This window comes from Panthera tigris, chromosome F2 (genome assembly GCF_018350195.1).
Source record: "Panthera tigris isolate Pti1 chromosome F2, P.tigris_Pti1_mat1.1, whole genome shotgun sequence".
NCBI classification, from domain to species: domain Eukaryota; kingdom Metazoa; phylum Chordata; class Mammalia; order Carnivora; family Felidae; genus Panthera; species Panthera tigris.
The window spans coordinates 77,735,800-77,753,088 of NC_056676.1; the positions used below are offsets into that span (position 1 = coordinate 77,735,800).

General features: G+C 50.8%; 1 protein-coding gene across 5 annotated transcripts in view; it reads right to left on the reverse strand.

Annotated features, from left to right (window-relative positions):
• Window positions 1–2,636: 2,636 nt before the first annotated feature.
• Window positions 2,637–17,289, reverse strand: part of FAM135B (family with sequence similarity 135 member B) — a 280,699-nt gene continuing 266,046 nt past the window's right edge. For 4 of the 5 annotated variants that reach the window (XM_042973072.1, XM_042973070.1, XM_042973071.1 and 1 more), the window contains 7 exons: window positions 15,436–15,602; window positions 10,984–11,075; window positions 8,903–9,000; window positions 7,447–7,598; window positions 5,062–5,172; window positions 3,524–3,637; window positions 2,637–3,132 (listed from right to left, as the gene is read on the reverse strand). In XM_042973072.1, the coding sequence (XP_042829006.1) occupies window positions 2,927–3,132; window positions 3,524–3,637; window positions 5,062–5,172; window positions 7,447–7,598; window positions 8,903–9,000; window positions 10,984–11,075; window positions 15,436–15,602 (940 nt within the window). In that variant the 3' untranslated portion in view covers window positions 2,637–2,926. Of the gene's footprint in view, window positions 3,133–3,523; window positions 3,638–5,061; window positions 5,173–7,446; window positions 7,599–8,902; window positions 9,001–10,983; window positions 11,076–15,435; window positions 15,603–17,289 lie in introns of those variants that run through there. The other variant, XM_042973074.1, reaches the window with a different exon arrangement.

Below are 17,289 nucleotides of genomic sequence, written 5' to 3' on the forward strand. Positions count from 1 at the left end.
AGCTGTGCAGAGCAAATATCTCACTCACATCCTTTTCCAGGCCATGAAGACCGGCCCTCCAGCACTGCCTTGCACCTGCCCGTGCCTCACCTTCGATCTATCCGGTTTTCATAACAAGGCTGTGTTCTTTGAGGGCAGGGACTGTGCCTTCTATCTCTGCTCGCATCTGGCATGGCCGGAAGTCCCCCTGCACCCACCTGGGGAGCGCAGTCACCAGCAGGATCCCATCCTCTCCCCTCCTTCTCCCTGGGGCTCACCTTCTCCAGAGCTTTCAACCTGCCATTGAGGTATTAGTCCTGCCCCCAGGTGACGCTAGGTTCACGCCTGCTTCTTGGATGTATTTGGCTTGTGAACAACCAATTCCAGTTGATCTCAATAGTAGTGAGGTTTATTTCTAACTACTTCTGAGAGACTTAACAAATCGTAAAAACAAAAAACATAAAATACGCTGAGAATGAAAACATACTAGACCATTATCTTGGCAGGCATTTTGTTTATAATTTTTATAATAAATAATATAATGTCCCTGTTTTACATTATATATATATATATTTATGTGTGTGTATATATATATATATATTAGATATCTATACTTCAATAGAAAGAGACATAAAAAAGCCTTTCAAATGAGGCATGACGCACAACACTGGACACTCTTATTTACAATATAGAGATGTAATTTCTACACAATATAATAGATGCTCAGAGGCCAGAGAGGGTTTACAAAGACAGGAGATCACCCCTGTAAAAGAGGGGTGCACCATGCAGCTGGACGTTTATTGCCATTAGTTCTTACCATGTCCAGACAGCATATTGAAGTTAAAAATGGCATCTGGTTATTGGAAAAGACGATGGTCATCAGATTCCCCCTGGCTCCATAACCACTGGCTACACGGTCTGCAAATGACCAGGGAGTGACGAGCTTTGCTGATGGGTGTCGGAAACACAAAATGAAATGCTCTCATCGGAGGGGCTCTGCATTTGGCCAAAAAGGAGAAGTTGCTACAAACGTACAGTCCTGCACTGACCATGAACACTCGTCTAGACCAGGAAACACCACATCATGGGCTCCACTGCAGGAACGGATTCCTCCTGGGTTATACACTGGGTCGGCGCCATTCGTGAGTAATCAGAGTCTATGTACATCGGGAACTTGGAAAATGACCCTCAGGACTTACTGATCCCATACGGGTTAAGGCTAGGACACAGAGAAAGTTCGCAGAAGACCCACAGAGAAGCCCTAACTCCGTTGTGTGAAAGTCTGCCTTTGTGGCTCATTCAACTCCACCCCCCGCACCCGCCTTCTCCTTTCACAAGGAACCCAGGAGTCTACGATCCTGCAAAGTTGCCCATCTGCATTGGTTTCTCGTTGGTCTGCATTTGTTTTGTAAAGTCGCACTGTTAATATGTGAGGACTAAAATATCAGATAAGCCAAGATTTGCTTGGTTTTATGACCATGGCACTGGTGACCTAAGGTCACGGTCCAGGTGCTGGGACCGGGAATCTGGTCGCAGGTGATCTTCCGCACTTTAGAAGGGGATTTTGCAGAAACAGGAGCCTCTGTCTCCTGAAGATGGGTCTCTGTGTTAATCATCCCTACTGTCCTGGTCCACGTGCTCCTTTAGTACAACTAGGTGATTCTCCGGCCTTCCTTTAGGCCAAGAGTCTACACAGTCTATGAGACCATATCAAACATCCCGGTGATTTTCAAAACTTCCCTTAAGTCATTTGCCACTAACTATTTAAGCTGGGTCCGCAATCTGGCTGTTGTCCTCCTCTCTGATCTCACTGTTGTCCCTGTCGTCCATTGGTTTTTATCAATGGTGACCTCTCCTAGCCCTTTATTTTCCTAAGGCAAGAAGACATTTCTATGGAAAGATAACCAGCACCTTCTTAGAGCTCCCCTGAGGTTTGTAATCCAGCACTCCTCCGTTTAGATGTTTCTCCTTCCACGGAGAGAAGCAGCGGCTGGCCATGGTAATGGTTTTATTTGTATTTTTTTTTTTTTTTTTGCAGTCGCATCAAATGCTAACATAGCATTTCTTTGGAGGTGTATCAGCAGAAGCCTGACGCATGTGCATTAATCCCAGCTCCCCCTTCCGCTTTACCCCTTAGATTTACCCTAAGTCCGTTTTCCTGACTACAGACAGAGATTTAAGCAATCACAGAAGTAACCTGTGGGCCAGGGCTCTGCATAGACAGTCTGGAGAAGCAGGTGAAGCAATGAGTTCACCTCGTCCCCTCTAGTTACTTCTCTTTGTAACAAACCTGCATCAGAGCATCACCGTTACCCCCCGCCCATACCTTACGTCACCCAACCCACTGCTGCTAATGAAACAGAATTGGAGTTTATAAAGCATTCCTTTGCCCCTTGTTGAGAAGACATGAGGAGAGAATGATCGCGTGGGCATCGCACTGTCTCGAACGAGTGGCACATGTGAATCTATCGAGGATTGTATGTACACAAATATGTTCCACTTCTGCACAGAGATTAACCTGAGTTCTGAAATGCTTGTATGCACTTAATTGAATCAGAATGATAAAGCTATGAGCTAGAAACATACCGGACAAACCTAGTAAATCAAGAACGATCTCTCTGGGAGCCGGTGGTGGATAAAAAGGTGGGCTCGCCAACTCCCAAGTATTCTGTTGCTTTATTTTGTCATAGTTTCCCTCCATATCTTGAAGGAGACTCCAGGTGGCTAGACAGGTTCAGGCAAAGTCTTGTCTTCTGCGTTACTGTACTGGTTCAGCTTTCCCACATCTCCAAAATGGAAGCACCTCGAATGGCCGGTCCCACCCCACCCTCCTTGCCTCGGTGCCTTCCTCTCCGAGCTCTTCCTGGAGTGGCAGCGGGCTGTACAAGGACGTCTCAGCTAAAGCTCTCGCGGATCGCCAGGCTTCCGGCAAGGCTCCCTCCCCCTACTACTTGAAGTATTTGAGCCCCGCCACCAGGAAGAACTTCTCCAGGAAGAGCTCTGAGTCCAGCACGGCGATGTGGGCGGCGCGGCCAATCAGGGCGTTGGCAGTGTTGGGCAAGGCGTGGAACACGTTGTGTCGGATCAAAGTGCAATCCTTGGCCTCAACCAGAGGGCGCAGAAGGTTATTGATCATCTCCGCGTACACGGGCCCTGGGAGGAGGGGAGAAGGAGGTGAAGTCGGGGCAGAACCGGCCAGCGGGATCTGGAGAAAAACACTGGGACTGCTGGGTCCCCATCCCAGGAGGGGGGACATCCCGGTGCCCTCAAAGGTGCTGTCGATTTCACGAATTTACTTGGGCTTTTTACATCAGAAAGCTGGGGGAGGGGGGCGCCTGGGTGGCTCAGTCAGTTAAGCATCTGACTGCAGCTCAGGTCATGATCTCACGGTTTGTGAGTTCGAGACCCGCTTCTCTCTCTCTCTCTCTCTCTCTCTCTCTGCCCCTCACTAACTTGTGCCCTCTCTCTTTTAGAAAAAACAAAATCCATATAAAAAAACAATCAATCAGAAAGTTGGTTAAAAAAAACATTACATGTGGCTTACCCGTGTGTCTGTCTTTGAGGGCAGTTTTGCACATCTCGATCCGGGCTGAATGAAATGGCACGTAGCGATCTTGGGGAGAAGCTACCAGCACGACATTTTTAAAATACTGCAGACCTGAAGGAGCCGGGAGGGTGCCTTTCACCAGGCGGCTCCCCCTGCCCTCCTGGTTCGCACACACTCTGTGAACTTGCCCCGGGAGAGGGGAAGAGGGAAGACCAGCTGGCTGTGGCACTGTTGTCCCATTAGCCACAGATGCTGAAGGGACACACGGAGAGAGCTGCTCTCAAGGGGGGGAAGGGGAGCTGCAGGCAGGTGACAAGGGAACCTCTCTGGGCAGCGGCACTGAGAGCATAAGGAAGAAAGCCAGTGTTGACTCCACCTTCTCAACGGGGACAGCCCCTACCTGCGGGGCTCATCCCGTCACCCGCAGGAGGAAGACGGCCTCTGAACGCGCCTCGCTGCCTGCAGCCGGTCTCCGGTGCTGGGACAGGGGGGCCGAATGGCACAGCGTGTCCCTTCGTCCTCAGACCTCAGCACGGGCCAGCAGACACTGCCCCCCAGGCCCTCAGCCCAGTGCCCCTCCAGCAAGGTGGGACCACTCATCCCAGGTCACATCCCATGACCACCCGCTGGGGGCCAGCCTGCCTCAGTGGCTGGCAGATACAGTGCAGGACCGTAAGGACCAGCTGCGTGCCCCATCTCAGGACAGCTCTGCAGGGTCAGCCCAGCTTCAGAGCTCTCTGTGCTGACCACACCGTCGTCCAGCTTCCCCTCTGCCCTCCTTGCCCCCCGGGGCCGGGGGGAGTCCGGAAGGCTCGGCGTGGCACAGACACGCGGTGGACAGGACTTGCCCGGGGACCCACACCAGGCGGCAGCCACGCCGGACTGACATTCAGACAGGTGCAGACACATCAGCAGGGGCAGTGGTCACAGGACCACGGGGAGGGGGACACGGGACCGAGGCTGCGCCAGGCTGGCCTGCCCGGCAGGACTGAGCAGGCCACCCGGTCACCTCTCTGCTCCCACCCTGGACACACAGACCACTGCTGCTCTCTGCTCATTCCCACAGCACAGACGGGGACTTCAACACCTCTGTGCGTCTCCTAGTCCACTGGGGGCGAAGGTGTGACTTCAGCCCTGCCTGGGACAGACTCGTGTCTCCCCCTGCACCGCCCACCCGAACGGACAGTGCTTATGTGCCCTTTCTGTGGGGGGATCCCGACCTGGGAAGGAGCAGACCCAGGGCGTGTGACTGGGGCACAGACGGCTTGGCAGGAAGTAGCAGCCACAGCTTCTGTGTGCCGAGAGGACCCCTATGCACACCTCAGCTGGTCTTTGGTGCCCTTCCTCGGGGGCAGCTGAGTTTGTGAGTCGCTGTCGGGCTCCCTGTGAGCTGAAGAGGCTGTGTGTGCTGGGCCTCCTGACTACACCCTTCCCTGAGCATGCTGACGCCGTGGTGAAGTGATCTGGGGTCTCACGGCTGGACCCCCAGCTGCCACTCGTGACCACAGCCACGTGCTGTGGAGGAAGGCCCTCACCTGTTTTCTGGCTGAGTTGGTAGAGGAAACATTTGCGTAGATCAGCATTATCCCTGAAGGTCAGCTGCAGAAGGGACCCGGATTTCTTTAATTTCTGCATGAGCCACAAGCCTAGAAAGACAACAACGCAAGAAAAGAAAAACGAAAGAAAGAACATAAAGAGAGCAAATAATAATAATTGGGGAGGGGTTAACGTGAAACTGTGGTTTTTAGTGAATTTTAAAATAAGAGGGAAGTAGGCACTTTGGCAATTCTTGGGAATTTGGCAATTCTTCCCAATTCTTGGGAAGTTGGGGTAAATTTTTCTCAGGTACCCGTGGCGGGGTTATAAAATCAAATGATACGGCGATCGCCGTTAGGAGTCCTGACACTTCCATACCCTTCGGCCCATTTGACCTCCTCCCATAAATCTAGCCAAAGGAAATAATCCCAAACGCAGAGCTGTAGGTAGGAATGGTCCTTACAGATCTACGTAGCACACAGACAAACTGAAAGCAGGCTTCCATGTCAGAGTCTATCCCTGACCTTGGTTATGGGGGCACCAACGCTGATGGGGACTATTACATCACCACGACAAAAGTGAGTTTCATACAAACGCAAGGGAATGAATACAATACGGTTCTTTTTGGAACGGTGCAATATTATAATTGTGAAAAAACTGAAATGTGGCTTAAATCACTTGTTTCTACCCAAAGATGGCTTCCCCGGTTTGTGAGGACAGAGAGAACGGCCAAGGAGCCGTCTTCCATTTGTCATGATCATTTCCAGTAATGCCCTTAAAATAACGGAAAGGCAGACAACCAATCTGCCCCATCGGTGAGGAAGGTCAGCAGCCCAGTCTGCCCTGAGGGTCAGGCAAGGTCAGGGGAGCAGTGGCAGGGGGCTGGGAGCTGGGCAGGGCGCAAAGAACCTCGGGGTGGCCCAAGGTGCCACCTAATGGATTGGGGCAATCGGGGACCACTGAAGTCTTTGTCAGGAGCGTTATCTAATAAACTAGCTGCTAAACGAGACCCGATGCCTTCCTTGGGCTCCAGCAGTCACCAGCCCCCGGGGAGCATCCGTGCGATCTGCTGGTCAGTCCACCCCCATCACATCCCTCGGGGCCCTTCATCATCAGGCTTTTGCTGAGAGCACCACTGTCATCTTCTGCCCCTCTCGGTCACCCTGCTTTCCTGTTGTTTGCTGATCGCACCATGCTTCTATGCTATTACACACACTATTTCTCCTGCACCAGAAAACGTGTCCCACCGTTCACTACCTTGGAAAGTCTGCTCATTGTCCAAGATTCATTGAACCTTGCTTCTTTACCCTCCGTGGTGTCCCCAACCTGACAGTACAGAGGAAATCGTGGGAGCCTCCAAGCTGCGGGCCGTGCCAGTGAGTAGAGAATCCGGCTACGGGTGATGCGTGTGTGTGTTAGCAAGCTTCTTCTTTCCTTCTGCTTAATCCTCAACAATTCTCACGCGCGCGTGCGCACACACACACACACACCACTGCACACAAAGAGAGATGATGCACATGTTTACAGACATGCAAAGGTACACAACATACACAGTCACATCATAAACGTACCCATGTCTCAAATGCATCCACACAGACACACAAACAGACACACATACACAGCCCCATTTTAAAAAGTAAGGATGGGGCGCCTGGGTGGCTCAGTCGGCTAAGCGTCCGACTTCGGCTCAGGTCATGATCTCACAGCTTGTGAGTTCGAGCCCCATGTCGGGCTCTGTGCTGACAGCTCAGAGCCTGGAGCCTGCTCTGGATTCTGTGTCTCCCTCTCTCTCTGCCTCTCCACCGTTCACGTGCACTTTCTGTCTCTTTCTCTCTCAAAAATAAACAAACATTTTAAAAAAAGGAAGGAAACTAAGTAGCAGAGAGATGAAAATGTCTTGTCCAGAGTCGTCATGCTGAAGGCTGAAAGAAGGTGCCACCTGTGAGGCAGGAAGTGGGGCCTCCCTGGGCCCTGAGTCTGCCTGCTTCTTGGTTCTGGACTTGCAGCCTCCAGACTGTGAGGCATACACTTCCGTCGTTTACAAGCCACCTGGTCTGTGAGGATGTGTCACCACAGCCCGAACAGCCCCAGGCCCCCGCCCCCTCCACACTTCTGTGCCTCCGTCTCTTCCAGCCACGACCCAGGGGCATCACGCTTCTGTTCACAGATGAGATCCTGGGGCACATCGAGTCTGAGCTCACTCGACTCACAAACGAGAGGCCCTCTCTCCGAGGCCAAAGCCTTTGCTCGGCATCCCGTGCCCGAAGAGGCTCTGAAGCCACCAGGTTCCATCGAGGAGAACATCTGCTTCTGTTTTCATCTTCCCACTGCTCCGAATGGATAGCGGGGGGGGGGGGGGGTCACGGGGCTTGGGCGAGTCTTACCTGTACTAACCAGCGTGCTGTTGTTGTACAGGGTCCCCAGGTGAGGCCCGGACAGCGACAGGAATGTGTGCAGTTTGTTGAGGTAATACCGGAACCGGGGCCGCGTTAGGACCGACCGGATGATGATGTTGCCGAGCGAGTGGCCAATGAAGCTGTTAGGACAGAAACGGCGCGTGAGCGTGGCCTCAGGAGGCCAGCGGCTGGGCGGGCGGCACCACGGGGTCCGCCTCCCTCCCCCACCCCGATTCGGGGGAACGGGCAAAGAGAATGGGGGCTGCTAGCCCGTCCTCGCTGGGTCTCCAGATTCTGGCCACAGCTCGCCTGAGACGGAGGCCTTGGGAGCGAGGCCGCTGTTGCCCAGTGTGGCCGGAAGTGCGGGCGTGTGGCCCGGCTCTCCGTTATTGCAGCATCCCTGTGTGCCCTCTGTGTCTCCTCCCCAGCCACCCGGGGGTGCTTTCTGAAATACACACTGGGCACTGAACCATCCTGCCCGTTCACAGGACGAAACCCCATTTCCTTGGCCGGGCTTATGAGGCCCTTCACGACCTGACTTCCGACGGCCTCTGCAATGTACTCATTTCTCACTGTCATTTCACACTTACTGAGCCGCCCGCTGTCGGCTCATGCCGTCTGAGACCCTCCTACACGCTCGGCTCCAGTCACACGGCCACTCACACATCTGTGGACCCAACACACCGTCATCATCCAATCGGGGGCCGGTCGATCGAAACCCTAGCACACGAGAGGTATGCAGCGCCCCACCTCTGCCCATGGCGAGCGTAAGACAGGCCACGTACGGAAATGAATGGGAGTCTACGAGACTGCTTTCCCTCGCTGGTGGCCTGTGACTTTCACCTCATCTCTACGGGCCTCTGACTCCTCATGGTGAGATATAGAAGGGACGCTTTGTCTCTGAGGCCTCGGCGGGCTAATGCCCGTGGAAGGACACCCCACCGTGTCCACAAATGGCAAACGCACAACGACACAAGCCATTTACTGCCACTTGAATCGCGAAACATTGCAGCCAAGCTAACTGCCACAGCGGAAGGAGGGAACGAGCGCAGACGGAAACCTCTCACCAGGCAGTGACGTGTTCCGCTAGGTGCCACAGGACGCCGGGGCTGGTCCCGCCTGGCGGGTGGGGAACCAGAGGCTCCGAGATTTGGGAAGCTTGCAAGAGTCTGCATGGCCCAGTCGGTACTCGGACGTGTGAGTGTTAGAAGAATAACGGTTCAAACCGAGGGATTTTTGTTGGAGCCCAGTCCCTTCCTACTGAGCTACCCAACGTTCCTCCTCCCCCACTCGCTTCCGCTCTGGGAGTCGTCTACCCCGGTAAGTCACAAGTTAGCCTGTCACAGTGGCGGACAGAAGGCAGTACGCTGCAGCTGTATGCAGCCAACATCCAGGAAGGTCACCCCTCTCCCCCCGGCATTAACTCCCTGTGGCTTCCTTTTACCTAATTCGGGATATGGAGAGGTTGTACAGCTGGATGTGCTGAATGATCTCATCCAACAAGCGATCTGTCATGGTATCAAAGTCTGCAAATGTGTCCACCTGGAAGAGGAGAGAGGGGACGGCTGTCGGGCGGGGTCTTCCCTGGGGCACGGCGGCACGTTCTGGGAACTGTGCTGGGATCACGGGGGGCGGGGGGTTCAGCGCCAAGGAAAGGGGCTCACAGCCCGGGGCTCTAAGGAGGACACTCGGGACGCTGGAGAACCCTCAGTCAGGAGGGTGGCTGGAAACCAACGGGAGAAGCAGGAAGGATGGACCAGGCAGCTCCTACCGCCACGTCGCGTGCCAGGCATTGCGTGTGCCCGCCGACTGCTGGCCCCACCGCACCGCGAGGAGACGGGCTCCGAGGGTGAGCCCCGTGCCACCAGGACTCACACCCAAGCCTGCCTGGCCCCAAAGCCCTGCCCTCTCCCCAGCTCAGCCTCGAGACCGCACTCCCAGGCCACGTCCAGGGAAGGATCCAAAGCCATCAGTGACTCCACACGGATTGTCAGAGGACACGGGCATCAAAGGAAGAGGAGAAACGTCATCCGTGTCTTTGAAAACCTTCAAGGGCGGGCATGGGGAAGACAGGCTAGGTTGGTTTATATAACTTCACAGGTGAACTTTCAGAAACAGATGGGAACCCCGGGGAGGGAGATCCGGGGCAACATGAAAACCATTTCTCACTAGTGGAACTGTCGGCCAGTGTCATGGGCTCCCTGCACCTGCACGGGGCACCAGCTCCAGAGGTGAACAACAGGTCTTACGAGTATTCACCAGGGTGAGGAAGAAGAGGAGTGGAGAGAAGGCCTTTGGCTCACTGTCACCTGCCATTCAATGGTCCTTGAGGCTCTGGAGGGATGAAGCGCTCTGGTCAATGTCTCAGTGTCACAGAGGGGGACAGAACCACGTCTGCAGGCCAGCTCTCCTGCTTACAGGACCTGCGCCCGGGACTGTTCTTCCCCAGTGCAAACCTGTCTCCTCCAAGTCCTGAAGGCAGACCATGCAGCCTGCTCCTTAGCCGCAGCGTAAGGATTCGGTAAACTTTTGCATCACAGTTAAGACAGAGGCTGCTATGTTCGAGACCCCCCCGCCTTCCAGGCCCTGTTTCCTCAGCTGTGTACTGTTACTTTAACAGGGGTATTGAATACATGGTAGCAATTACAAGGGCGGAGCTGACTTTGATGAGAAACGTTCTGGAGGACAGAGTAGGTTTAAAAACTGATAGCAACTAGGGTGCTTTCATTTGCTTATTTTTTAAGCTTTTTTTTTTTTAACTTTATTTATTTTGAGAGAGACAGAGAGAAGGGGAGGGGCAGGGAGAGAGGGAGAGGGAGAAAGAATCCCAAGCAGGCTCCACACTGTCAGTGCAGAGCCCGACACGGGGCTCGAACTCACGAACTGTGAGATCATGGCCTGAGACGAAATCAAGAGTCGGAGGCTTAACCGACTGAGCCGCCCAGGCACCCCTGACCAGGGTGCTTTTAAAGGGATGTACTGGAAATCCACTTGCTTATGACGTTTACAACTTTCAAGAAATAATGACCACATGTCACGGAACATAATCATTCCTGAGTGACCACCCCCCACCCCCGACACACACGCCAATTCATGACTTCTGTTAGATCCAGTCCAATGGTCCCCAGGGTACCCTGGTTAAAACCCTCTGCCATGAGGGCTGCAACACAGGGGCTGAATTACGCCTGTGACAGCCCCCTTCACCCGGTAGAGACGCAGGGACACTCCCATCATTTCTGCTCTGTGGGTGACAGCTCAGAGGCCAAAGGCCCCAGGCACCTGACTGACATCTTTTCACTTGGTACTATTTCTGCACCCTCCAAAAGGAAACAATGACTCATTTCTTCCCGGCCCATCTGAGTGCTGACCAGTGCTCTCTGGCAGGCCCCCCTTCTAGCTGAGTGTCCTTGAACAACCAGGGTGACTTTAGGGGTTTCATATAGGACATGATTCAGGGATTCTTTTAGTTCTGATGTGGGTTTCTTTGTTTTGTTTTGTTTTTATTTTTTATTGTTTTGGTCATACCTGATTCTTCTCAGACATTAGGAAGTCCAGCTTTCCTTCAGGAAGTCCCAGCTCTATGAAAGTCTTCACCAGGCGGAGGTCTGCACTGTTCCCTAAAAACGAGAGACATCCCCACCCCAGCCAGACCCATGGTTACTCATATCAAAACTGACACACAAGGGATTCAGCTCCCCCTCTTCTCCGATCCCCCCAGGTCCCATTTGTTCATTAAGCAGATAATAAAAACAGCCAAAACAAGTCCAACCTAGAGGTCCTGTGCTTCCCCCCACCAACACAAGGTCAACACAAGGTCACGGCCTTTCTAGTAGTCCCACCTCAGGCGAATTACTCCCTGATCCATGACCGTGTGACTCATGAACATTCCACACACAGAACAGTCACAGATACACTCACTCCTCCTCCTCTACAGACACTTCTGTTCACGGCAAGGGGTGCCACTTGCTGGCTGATGTGACACGATATGACATCTGCATGTCCCTTCTTCAAGTTCCTGCCACTTACAGCCAGCAAGTCCCCCAGACTGGCCAGTGGGGGCATAGTTCTATCTGCAACAAAATGACAATCGTCCTTGGGAACAGGAGTCATGCAAGTGCCAGCTTCATGGACTCCGTCTGGTCCCCAGTGACCACCGGGACAGAGGAATGACAGCTTAGGAATCTGGGGCATCTTGTAGCACCCGACGTAAAAATCATGTGGAGAATGGATCTAATAGAACAGAACATGCTTCATATTCAAGTATTCTTAGGTGTACATTTCAGGCAGGCTATGGCGTTCAACTCCACCTTAAGGGATTTTTGACCTATTCCTCCAACGGGTCCCTGCAGAGTCGAAAGCCAGAGGCTGGTCGGTGGATAGATAGGTGACCTATTTTACCATATAACCAGACTTTCAAAGTAGTTTGTAAACCATCAGTGATAGATCTGAGCCTAATGAGCCACCCAGGCGTCCCTCTTTCCATTCATTTCTGACAATACAATTAGGCCCTCTGGTCCCGTCATTGTTCTTATTTAAAGCTACCTACTGACATTCCAGGACATGGCCTTCACAGAGAAGAGTAGCAAGTGTTTATATTCAGCACGAGGAGTCTAAGTAAGAGACAATAATGTCCCCTCTCCTTCAGCCGCTGAGAGAGAGAGAACTCGCCGTAGCTCAAAAAATTCTCAGAAAATATGATCGGACAAGGTGTTACACTGAGGGTGTTTACAAGCCTAGAAATCTTGGGCTTTGGGGAACATCACAAAGAGTTGTATGAATACTCATAACTCTTACCCACTTCTTCACTTCTCTGTTGATATAAACATATCCTGGGAAGTGGAATTTGAACAAGTGGGTCCTGTACAACCCTGTAGAGTCTGGACCTATGTACCTGGAGCTGAAGAAGTGACCTTCAAAAGAAACCTGCGTGTGGGGCCCCTGGGTGGCCCAGCTGGTTGAGCGTCCGGCTCTGGATTTCAGCTCAGGTCATGATCTCAGGGTTGTGGAACTGAGCCCCGTGTAGGACACTGCACTGGGCGTGGAGCCTACTTGAGGTTCTCTCCCTCTCTCTCTCTCTCTCCCCCACCCCGCCCCTTCCCTGCCCCCACTCTCCCTCTCTCTCCTTCTATAAAGCAAAACTAAAAAAATAAAATAAAATAAAATAAAAAAACCTGTGTGTGATATCACTTGTCTTTCTGAAGATCTTCTGCCCAGTAGATAAGGCTGTACTTATACTTGTCAGCACAAGGTTTCTGACATAGTTCAAACATTGGTGAAGATTCTCTGCTCCTTCTCCAACAGCCATGGTGGGAAAAAACAAAAACAAAAACAAAAAAAACAAAGAACAAAAGCCTCTGGCCTGACAAGCTTCCTCATTTTAAGGAAGAGATTGAGGGTCTTTCTTATTTTAATTCACTATCAGATAAGAGGGGCACGTGCCACATGATGCTGAGCTGACCCGTAGCTCCCGTGTCACCTGGTGCTGACGAGCGAGAAAGTCACTGTGTCTGCGGCCCTTCTGATCGGAAGTCCCACTTAAAATCAAGTCCGTCTTCAGTAGCTTCTTACTTTCTGAGACAGACGCGTGAGTCTCAAGCACCGTCTTCTGACGGTGGGGCTGCTCCAGTAAGATTATCTTCGTTTCACTGTGATTACCTTTAGCATTACTCTCCTGGGTGGCAAGTGATTCCAGGACTTTATTTGTGGTAGTCATCTGACGTTTCTTTTTATAAAATAAATATATTCCAAAAACACGCCAACTGCAATATGAAGTTTGGAGTCATAGTACAAGGTACCTGGGTGGAGTAAAACTGGGGAAGGGTATGTGAACGGCTGGGATTTGGGAAGTGCCGAAGTCAGCGCTGAGCGGGGACAGCTCACTGGAGGGAGAGCCTTGGGTGACCAGACACAGTGGTGTGGGATGCACACATCCCTGGGAAAGGCAGGGACTTGATGCAACCGCAGGAGGGAGAGGGCAGGAGGTGATGGCGGGGAGGGTAGGAATATACAGGGCTTTTCATGCTAGGAGCTTTCTGAGACACGAGTTTTATCTTCTGGCAGCTACAAAGAAAAGTTTTCAGTAACGGACTGGCATGACCAGATCCTTTTTAAATTCCTATTTATTTATTTTGAGAGAGAGAGCACAAGCAGAGGAGGGGCAGAGAGAAAGAGAGGGGCGGGGGGCGGAGAGAGAATCCCAAGCAGGATCCATGCTGTCAGTGCAGAGCCAGATGCAGGGCTCGAGCCCACGGACCATGAGATCACGACCTGAGCCTAAATCAAGAGTTGGACGCTTAACCAACTGAGCCACTCAGGTGCCCCTTGACAAGATCTTTGTAAAAGATAACTTAAACGGCGATGGCCCCGACGTTTGGACAGGGGAGGAGATGAACTTGTTGGCATAACGCAGAACAAAACCATGGGCTCTGGAGCCTGACAGCTCCACTGGGTTTTCACCTTGGCTCAACCACATTAACTGTGGGAACCTACACACGTTACTTAGCCCCCTGACTCAGTTTCCCCAGTGATAATGGGATAATAACAACACCTACTCTGCAGGGCGGTTGTGATGATCAATGGCATTCATATGTGTCAAGTATCTAGAAGGACGTCTGGCCCCTGATGAGTCGATATGATAAACCAATGCTACTGCTGCCTCTCCGCCCTTCATCTTCCTCCTCTTCCTCCCCCTCTTTCTCTTCCTCCCCCTCCTCCCCTTCCTCCTCCTCTTCCTCCTCCTCCACTTCCTCCTCCTTCTCCTCCTCCTCCTCTAAAATCTATTGTTCACCACTGGATTATTGGACACTTCACCAAATAGACCCGTTAGACTGAGTGTCCTGGTACCCAAGGCATATGGCCAGACAATAAAACGCATTAGCCCCCGGGTTGAAAATTAAGAGTATAAAGAAGAGTGTGTCCTGGAAGGACAGCACACCACCACTCCCTAATAAATTGTCAGCAGAAGACTGTGACCACAGGTTTTGCCACTCATCACCTATGTCACCGCAGGGAAGTCCTTTCTCTTGCCTGACGCTAGTTATGCACTGGAGTCCATACAAAGTGGATGTCCAATCATGTTCCACATTCCAGCTTTCAGATCAATTATGATGTAAACTTGAGCTTGAGGAGAACTCAGACAGCCTGTACCTCTAGTTGATCTGATCGCTTTCTTCAGCCAGTTAGGGAGAAGCTGAAATTCATGAGGGGAGGCAGGAGCAAGTTCTTGCCTTTGGTCCAGGCTGAGCTGGTAAGTTCTGTTATCTTACAGCACAGCGCCTTTGGACTGACCTCAGAAACCCTAAAGAGACCTGACACTGGGGACTAGGTCATTTAGGGGGCAGGGTAGGGAGGAGCCTTTCCCCCCTCCCTTCTCTCTTCCCTTGGACCGCATTGGCTAATCTCATGAAATTAAGAACTTTTTAAGATCAGGAACCATGTTGGGTCTCTGCAATCCCAGAATTTGGTACAGTGCCTGGTGTTGCCCCATAAGTGAGAAATGAATAAAAGTAGGCAACAGCATAGTTTGGGCCACTAACCTGAGCCCCTCGAAATGAATCCACTGAATTTCTCCCCTCCTTCTATCGACTCATGGGTCTCATTAATCCACACATTCTAACTACTCATGCATCCGATTAATATTTTCATTCCACCCATCCATCCATTCCTTCTTTTATTTTTGTTCATTAGTTCCATTCATTATTTATTCATTTCTTCCTTCCTTCATTCCATTAATTATTCCATTACTGCATTATTGCACTTTTTTATGTATTTCATTTACTTAAAAGATTTCTGTGTCAGAGATCTCATCTTTGGGCACAAGGCCATGTCATTTCCCTAGTCCAACGTGCCACCACTCCATGGTTGCTGGTGACACAGTTGAACCTGTGTCACACAGTTGAACCTGACTCAAATTAACTCATAAATATCATAAATGGTTTATAGTACAGATTCTGCGGAGGAAACCTTTTTGGGACTCACCATCTAGGCCATGGACACAGACTACCAGGTGAATTCCATCTTCCAAATTTTCTTCCTCTTCCTCTGGTGGGAAATACGGTATATCAGAAGCTAGTACAGATAAGTCACTGTACAGAAATCCAGCAATCTTCAGTTCTTTTTTAAATTTTTCTTTGGCCTGATAAAAACTGGAGAATACACTAATTAATCAGAAGCCACGCTGTGTGTGCCGTGTTGAGCAGGAGATGAGTTGAGCTGGGGAGTGGAAATGATGCACATGTACAAAGAAGTGTCTGCGAGCAGCAAAGGCAGGATATGAGTCCCCGGGAGATGCTGGTAAGGGAAGCTTTTTCCTCCACAAGGAGCCAGGAAAGCGTCCCGGGAAAAGCGTTACTGGCTTGGTTTCTGCAGATTTCTATGTGGTTTCTGCATGGAATGGGACTTTTAAGATGCTGTTCAGCTCTAGGGATCCATGCGATCCTTGAAAAGACCTCCCCAGAGGGAAAGTTTCCCAAAGTGGCCCACAAGGCTACCAGGGCTTGGACTCCACCTGCTTCTCAGCAGCATCTCCCAGCCTCCAAAGGGAACATACTGCTCATGTTTCCCTGCGTGAATTAAGTTCGCTTACTCCTATGTCTTTGTGCATTCAGGCCTGTCTGTGATGCCTTCCCACCGGGTTTGCCTGATTCTTGGACAAGGTGGTGGTTAAGAGCACAGACTTGGGAGTCTGACTGCTAAGGTCAGAATGTCAGCTTTGACAGTTACTAGCTGTGGGCCACCCACGTAACCTCTCTGCATTTCCTTTCCTCATTTGTAAAAGGAGAAGACACGATTATCTAATTCATAAAACTATTCTGTATGTTAAGCGATATACGCAAAATGCTTAGAACAGTCCTCCAGACTGATTAAATAGTAAAAAACAATTACCTATTACCAGACTTATCACCATCATCATCATCACCATCATCACCACCACCATCATCACCATGTGTCTCGTATTTGCTCTGTAGTCGTGTCTAAAGTTTCCCCTAGCCACCGTCTCTATGCACACTCACTACCCAGATTGGGTCCTTCTCCTGGCTCAGCTGTGCACACACGGGAACCATCCCATCTACCCAGCAGCTGCCCTCTCTCACTTCTCTCGTCTTTCTGTCTCCCTGCTAGCCTGGAAGTACAGTGCCAGCCAGGACAACCCAACCAGGCTTGGGGCACTGCTTGTTCTCTATTTGCTAAACTGACAACAGGAGCGTAATAGGTACTTAATGTTCTTTATAAGTAAGGGATCCAAAGTTTACCTGCCTGTGCAATCTCTTTCGTGGATACCGTTAATAGGTAACTCTCCATCATTTTGTAGGAGAGTAATCAAATGATTCCACGATATACTTAATCAAATGTATAGTTCATAGATGAGGGAGCACTATGAATACAAACCCAATGAGAGGATGCATGGATGGATTTTGGCATTGCAAAAGGGATGATAAATGTAGGAATTGTACAAGGGGGCTTAGGAGGTAAATCTGATGAAATTTCCCCAAAGCCTCTTAAGGAACTGCCCTCTCTACGTGCAAAGATAGAGGTAGGGTGACAGTTGTAAGAGAATTGTTTCTCATAATAAAAACTATGAATAAAACCTTAAATGCCCATCTCTAAAGGAGTTTGTTAATAAATCGAGCTATACCTAGACAATATTGTTTAAACGTTAAAATAAGAATGCAAAAATAAATCTGTAAATATAGAAAAGTCCCCAATATATTAAAGTTGAAAAGAAACCTTAGAGTTTGTATAGAACTATCCAATTTTGGCATAAGAAGAATATATAGGGATGTACGTAGAAAAAAAGTGTAGAGAGCTTACGCAGTGACTGTATTTGAGAGA